The sequence below is a fragment of the Oryzias melastigma genome, linkage group LG16 (genome assembly GCF_002922805.2).
Source record: "Oryzias melastigma strain HK-1 linkage group LG16, ASM292280v2, whole genome shotgun sequence".
In the NCBI taxonomy this organism is placed as follows: Eukaryota; Metazoa; Chordata; class Actinopteri; order Beloniformes; family Adrianichthyidae; genus Oryzias; species Oryzias melastigma.
The window spans coordinates 11,998,092-12,005,227 of NC_050527.1; the positions used below are offsets into that span (position 1 = coordinate 11,998,092).

Below are 7,136 nucleotides of genomic sequence, written 5' to 3' on the forward strand. Positions count from 1 at the left end.
AAGAAGTTGCCAAATCCAAATTTGCCCATGTTAACCCGTAAAACTGTTGAAATTGTCTGCACAGGCCCTCTACAAAGACACGCTGGCTGCACTGCAGGAGCTGCTGAAGAGCGTACTGGCCAGAGATCCCACACCTGACGGTCTGCAGAATGTCTTTAAGGTGAGACTTAATCATGTCTTATGTTTACTTTGATCCCATATATTTTGGTGCCACGTACATTTTACCCTTTTTTTATTATACATAAAAATCACTTTAGTTGTCAGCAGATTCAGGTGAGATGTGTATGCACTGCAAAAACTGAATCCTAAATTCAAAATACCCTTTTTTTCAAGAAAAATATCCTCATCTTGCAAAAAAAAAAATATGTTTTTCTATAGCAAAATAAATAGCAGTTTTTGTTAAAATAAGAATTCTTTGGAAGAACATTTTTCTTACCCCATTGGCAGATCGTTTTGCTTATTTTAAAAAAAACTTTTAAACTGTAAGAATTTTTGACTCATTTCTACGGACCTGTTTTTGCAGTGAGCTGCAGCTGAAATTCTTCTCATGCTTTTTAGTAAATGCATACATTTGTAATGTGCATATTTATGCTTTTTCTTGTTGTATTGAGTTAGTTTTATGAGACCATGTGTTGTGTTCTTGCAGCACATTGAAACGTGGCTGAGCTCTGGGCGGGACCATGAGAGGGAGAGAGCCATCACAGTCACCGCTCACATACTAGCTTACTTTCTGGACAACCTGAACGTTAAGGTCAGAGATCCTCCATCTCTGAGCATCCAAACTCTGAAGTCTGCTTGGTGACTAGCATTAGCATTGACATGCGTTGTGTGTCGCATTTTTGTGTTGGTTTGTCCAGAACATGGTATCCTTTCATAACGTTGGAGCGTTGTTGGGTCGACTTTCTCCTCGATGTTCTGATCCTCTTCCTGCCATCCGTGCTGCTGCTATCGACTGCATTTACTCCCTGCTTTACATCCAGCTGCGATATGAAGGTACACATTTATGTGAAAAAATGTACACAAAGATACTGACTTCAGTCTGTTATATTAGGGGTAAGAAGTTAGCAGATCTGTGTGCTCATTTCAGACTTTATTTTTATTTAAATGTCTTTTTTTGTAGGGTTCTCCTTGGATTATAAAGACGAGGCCGTTGAAAGTCTGCTGCCCTTTAAGGATCAGCTAGAAAACCCTGACCATTCTGTTCTTTACAAGACCTGTTCAGATCTTACCAAGGTGAATGCAGAACCACTCCAAAATGTCCGAAATGTTCAACTGTGTCCCCCTAAACATGCAGACTGTAAATACTGTCTTCTCAGGTGATGAGCAAGCGTCTGCCTCAGCAGCAGCTGACCACGCTGGTCTTCATGTTGTTTGAAGGGCTGGTCGACACTCAAACCAACTGCTGCCGGGCTTCATCCGTCATTCTCAATACTCTGCTGAAGAACAGAGGAGGTGGACTGCAAGATCTGGTAAAGTTTCCTCTAAACACACACGCATGTGTATGCTAATAAAGCCCTTTAGGTTAACCGTTTGTCATGATGTGTGCTGTAGGTCCCAGAGATGCTGGAGGTGCTTCACGTGCGTCTGCAAAACATCACAGAGGAACAAGTGAGTAATATTTTACCATGTCTACACATTTAGTTTAGGAATTTAATTTAGGAATGGTCAAAATGAACTTAACAAGTGTTCTACATAAACAACAATAAAATCAAAAATGTTCTGTTTTGATTTTTCAGGTGAGAGTGGCAGTGGGACAGACGGTACTGATTCTAGCATCTCAGCATCTGCAGACTGTTATCAACACACTGATTAACCAGCCGCTTCCTTATGACGGGTTTGTGTTCAAACTGTTTGTCCACTAAATGTTTCTTCTTTTTACTTTACCTTCAAGCCTCTTCCATAAATTGCAATAAATGTTTTATTTTGCTGAGCAGCTGGACCAGTGAGATGTGGATGGCTTTGGGAGCAGACCCAATAGTAGCCACTCAGATTATAGAAATAGTGATGGAGAAGCTCGTCGTCATGGCACCTTATGTTGACAAGAAGGAGATGATGATAAGGGGAGGGACTACAAAGGTGGCCACCGGTCCACCTCTGGCTGTAAGTCGTCACACTTGAAGGCTGCACTCTCTATAATAGTTAAAGGGTGATGGGACATTCCCTTCATGTTGGTATGTTCTCTGTGTTCAGATGACATGTGGTCTCAAAGAGCTCCTTCTAAACGGTCACTGCCAGGAGCCCACAGTCAGTCTGTTTCCTCGCCTCTTCTCCTGCCTCACTGTCAGACTGGGAGCAAGCGTCGGCGTCTCCGCACCTAAAGACAACAACACCAAAAACGCTGGAGCCATCCATGTAGCGGGGTAGGAACCTTGATCCCCATGTCTAGTCAAATCAGTTTGATCAAAAAAGTACTTATTTTCCCCGTCTGCTGTTTCAGGGTAGCGGCTGACGCTCTCAGAATCTTGTTGGCTCGAGTTCAGTTAGATGAAGTGTCCAAAAGGCTGGAAGAAGATAAAGCTTGGGATGCAATAAAGGAGCCAAGTACACACATTATGGGAGTGACTTTATTAGCAAGGTAACACATCTAGTGATGAGAAAAACGAACCCAAAAGCCACAAGTGAAGACGGTCAGCAATTTGTTATTTTACGTACAGGGCGATGGCGAAGCACGCTGGGCCCAGGTTACCTGCTATCATAGAGTGTCTGTGTCCGTTCCTGAACAACATTTATGAATGTCAGAGAATCACCGTCACTGCTTTCTTCTCCGAGGTGACGAGAACAGCATGTTTTCTGAGGAGCAGAAGCTGCAGAGCACTAACAACATGGTCTTCTCTTTGTGGTTCCTTCATGTCAGCTGCTGAACCACCACGTGGTGACGGAGCTGATGCTAATCGACGTGTTACTCAACAACATGATGGAGAGGGTATCAGACCCGTGCTGCACCGTTCGCATGCTGGCCGTTCGAGGGTTGGGGAACATCGCCGTGGGATCGCCTGAAAAGGTAAACGGAGACAGAGGCCCATAGAGATTCTTTAAGGTGTCGGTTCTCTCACTGCTCGGTTTCTGCTGCCAAAAGGTCAACAAATATGCCAAGGAGCTGCTGGCAGCCATGAGCTCAGGGATGGAGGAGAAGGATGATCCCGGTGGGTGAAAAGGTACTGATAACTAGTGTAAAAAAGACTCCTCAATTACAGTCACCTCCTCCTTTCTGCAGGTAAGCTGATTACCCATGAGGCCATGTCTGGACTGTCCAAGGTCCTTCAACACCTGGACGAGAAGAACATCCACCTGCTCGTAGTTTACATCTTCATGAAGATCAAACCATTCTTGGAGAGTGTAAGTCTGACTGTCAGAAAAAGTGTCATACATGTTTTTATGTTAAGTGTACTAATAGACTACTTTAAAAAATGAATCTGGAGCTTCTCCTATACAGACCTGATATCTGTGTCCTCTACTTCTTCAGGAGAATGACGACATCCGCCACGCCTCCATCCTTCTGATGGGAAACCTCTCCAAGTTTGGTTCAGGAGAGCCTGTGTTTAAAGACCAGATCCACAATGTTCTGGTCAGCCTGCTGTTACACCTGGTTGATCCAAACCCACAGGTGGTCAAGGTACAACCGAGGAAAAAATAACTACACGTTGTGCTTTCTGAGTGGGGAAACAACTCTAGTTAGCTTGCGATTCACAGCTATTACACCTGGACCGCCTAACAGGTCCTGAACCGCTGGATCCAGGTTGCTCATAACTGGATTAAAATATGCTTTAAATAATACATAAACTGTATTTAACGTATTCTTTACTACCCAAAGCACAATTTAATCCAGATTTGAGCAGTCTGGGTCCAGTGGTTTTTAGGCGGTCTAAGTGTGAAAAACACAGTAGAATGTTCCTTTAGTGCCCGAATCGGAAGCTAACATCAGCGTTGTGGAAAGCAACTGGGTTATTCATACTAGAATTCATTTTTTTGTACTTATTTATTTTGGGGGTTTTCCAGGCTTGCAAGTTTGCCATGCGAGTGTGTGCTCCTGTGGTGGGTTCAGAGCAGATCACAGCCATGTTTCAGAACCATCTCCATGAGGACAAGAGCTTGCACTACGGAGAGTTCATCAACGATCTCACCAAGTATCTGGTAAGCGGTACTCTCTGAGGATGAGCTTTAGGAAATGTACTTTGGCTAACTTTTGCTATTTTATATTTATAGAAACGAGAGCAGAATTTTTGATATTCTGTGCATGTTTTATTGGTGATAGATTCAGGATTTTCCTGGCATGCTGAACTTCTACCACATCTCAGTGATCCAGTTCTTCAAGAGTAACTGGCCTGAAGTCCGAGCAGCAGCTGCCATGTTTATAGGTACTGTAGCTCCTCCATCTGCTCCTGGAAAGCAAAAAATACTTGATGGTATTTCTTGTGATTATTTCTGTTTCTCAGAATATCAACCAGTAGCCACTTGAAGAATTTGAAGCCTCCTCTAGTCTCTTATGACATGTAAATGTGAACTTTTGTGGTCTATTGTGGTCTGATTCATTCATCTGTCATCAGGGTTTCTACTGGGCAATCTTCAACAAGAGCACTTCTCCCAACTCAACATGCCCACAGTCACAAAAGGTGACTTCACGTCCTTCAAAATAAGACATGATTTGGTGTTATTTTTTATAACTCATGCATGTGTGTTAATGTTTTTACAGGTTTAGTGCTGCTGCTTCAGGATTCAGACCCTGTGGTTCGAGTGAAGGCCGCTGAAGCCATGGGCCAATTTCACTGACTCCCCCACACACATTCTGATCTTTGGTCAGGGTTCATCATTCCACAGATCTCTTCAAGAAATGCATAGCAAAGAGCAAAACCTCCATTCCGTTTGCAAAATGTAGCCAAAACTTCAGCAAAAATTTCAACCAAACCGACCAAGAAAGAAAGTAGTCACATTAGTAGATGTTCCTTTTTCATACCAGTGAGCACTGGAAGCATGCACATAAACCTAACATTGTTTAGCCTCTTTTCACTTAACCTATGGTACTTGAATGACTTAATGGTTAACCATGTTTTGGTGACTAAGGACCGTGTTTATAGACCGTGTTTTAGGATGCAATAGATTTGTTCTAATTTTACTAAACGTGTCCAATGTTTTGTTGAAAAGAACAAAAACTAATATTTTAGAATAGATGTAGTCTCTTCAGATGTTAAATGTGCAATAATACATGAGCAGTAACAGCAAAATGGAACTCACTTGAAGTACGCCTGATCCACAATCCATCCATGCTAACAGGGTTTTAGTCTCATAACCATGAAATGAAACGGGAAACACTCTTAACTCCTACAAAACTGACTAATGTTCATAATAATCATTGACTTCCATAGCTTTGGCCTTTTCTGTGTGATTAGAGTTCCATCCTATGAAGTTTTTGCTTTTAACAGTCCAGCTTAAATAAGTGCCAAATTTCCGTTAGATTTCTTTTACTCTATTAGACTGTAGACATTTTATTCTTTATCTTGTCTCTCTAAAATTGAACAATCATGTTTCATTGTACATTTGTATGTGTGTTGTACCTCTGTAGGTATTTGTGTGACTGGTTTGTTCTAGTAAGAATGTTTATCATGTAAAGAAAAATTAAAACCTAACTAGCCATCTTCATGGGGGTTTTTGACGACCAAAATTTTCAAGGCCGCTGCACTGTCGTTTACCATTAAGAATACTTTCATATTTTTCTTTGCACTTTAAATCTCAAACTTGAGTTTCTTAAGAAAAAATGTGAAGACGTGTTCAGCTTTTAGGTCTCTATGAATCATCTCATCATTTGCTTTTAAGCACATGCATGCATGCATGTGTGCTTTATTTTGTGGGTTATGAGTTTAGGCCAAAACAATAATAATAAAATATAGCTTTCTTTTTTTTTGCCTTAATTGAGGTTAATTTCCCTTTAATTTGACCCACAGCTTTTGATGCTTTTACACTTTAATTTTTTTTTTTATTGATTGTACTCATGGTATCATTGCTATTTTTCCAACATGTTTATAGTGTAATATATGTCTATGTGTGGTTGACATGGTAATGCTATTTCTAATAACATGTGAGTTCAATTCTGCATACAAATGTTCATGTTCTGGAAAAGACTGGACAATGGAAATCTGTATTTTCAATAAAGATTTAAACTGTCATTTACCTTCAAGAATTTTTATTTGTGTGGGGGGGGTAATATTATGTTTAAGTTTGTTCTCATCCTACTCACTTTTGCCAGTCACTTAAATTTATTGTTCCCATATTTGGCTTATACCAGCAAATATTAATAAAAAAGTTTATGGTATTGTAAAGTAGCAGTTGCATTTCCTGTTGTGTCCACGTGGGGGCAGTAAAGAGCCAGGCCAAAAGAATGAGTTTCTCCTTTTGGGGAAAGAATCTACAAAAAGATCAACCAAATCTTGTTTTTCACTTTAACTGAACATCCATCAAACCATCACCATGGCATTTGTTTAACTCCCCTTTAGATGTCTTTAGTCTGCCGTACTTGTCATTTATTGTGAGAATTTGCAGCAAAGCTCTGAGTTTTTTTCTTCAAACATGTTTCATGTAACTCCTGAATAAAGTTGGGCATTGTTTATGTATTGTATGCTGTCTACAGTATTTGGCTGCAGGCGGTTATGTTCGATGAAGCCTCAGATGGATGTGCATTCTTTTCAAAGCGTGGAGAAGCTCATCAAACACTCATTACATTTAGAAATATTTTGATACAGTGTGCAGAATATAAGTGAGAAAAACGAAGTTATATTCAGGAGGCTGTTTTATTCTTTCAAATGACAATAGCAATGTTCCTTTATCTCTGATATTTATGCTATAGAGATTGCTGTCAATCATTCAAGCCATGAAGTCCGATTCATTTCAGAGGCAGGATCAGCACTTTGAGATTAGATTTTTGTTTACTCTTAACAAAGCTGTCAGTACTTTGGTTTCCATGGCGTGGATGCTGTCAGTTCTTGTAGAAATGGACATTCTGGGTTTTCCTCCAATCCGGTGACGGGACACGTTCCAGGTCAACTGCACTCAAAATGCAATTAATCCTCTAAAAAATAAAAAATAAAAACACAAAAACGTTTTATTTTTTATAACGTTATTTTATTAATGTCTTCCCAGAGAACAAT

At 40.4% G+C, this 7,136-nt stretch overlaps 1 protein-coding gene across 3 annotated transcripts in view; it reads left to right on the forward strand.

Annotated features, from left to right (window-relative positions):
• The window catches only part of mroh1 (maestro heat-like repeat family member 1), a 19,565-nt gene extending 13,403 nt beyond the window's left edge, over window positions 1–6,162 (forward strand). For all 3 annotated transcript variants that reach the window (XM_024267100.1, XM_024267101.1, XM_024267102.2), the window contains 19 exons: window positions 65–160; window positions 647–751; window positions 858–993; window positions 1,121–1,233; window positions 1,317–1,469; window positions 1,552–1,608; window positions 1,737–1,834; window positions 1,935–2,100; window positions 2,191–2,360; window positions 2,438–2,575; window positions 2,655–2,769; window positions 2,855–3,001; window positions 3,077–3,143; window positions 3,215–3,336; window positions 3,464–3,613; window positions 3,997–4,131; window positions 4,253–4,355; window positions 4,545–4,610; window positions 4,691–6,162. In XM_024267100.1, the coding sequence (XP_024122868.1) occupies window positions 65–160; window positions 647–751; window positions 858–993; window positions 1,121–1,233; window positions 1,317–1,469; window positions 1,552–1,608; window positions 1,737–1,834; window positions 1,935–2,100; window positions 2,191–2,360; window positions 2,438–2,575; window positions 2,655–2,769; window positions 2,855–3,001; window positions 3,077–3,143; window positions 3,215–3,336; window positions 3,464–3,613; window positions 3,997–4,131; window positions 4,253–4,355; window positions 4,545–4,610; window positions 4,691–4,767 (2,214 nt within the window). In that variant the 3' untranslated portion in view covers window positions 4,768–6,162. The remainder of the gene's footprint in view (window positions 1–64; window positions 161–646; window positions 752–857; window positions 994–1,120; window positions 1,234–1,316; window positions 1,470–1,551; window positions 1,609–1,736; window positions 1,835–1,934; window positions 2,101–2,190; window positions 2,361–2,437; window positions 2,576–2,654; window positions 2,770–2,854; window positions 3,002–3,076; window positions 3,144–3,214; window positions 3,337–3,463; window positions 3,614–3,996; window positions 4,132–4,252; window positions 4,356–4,544; window positions 4,611–4,690) is intronic.
• Window positions 6,163–7,136: the final 974 nt, after the last annotated feature.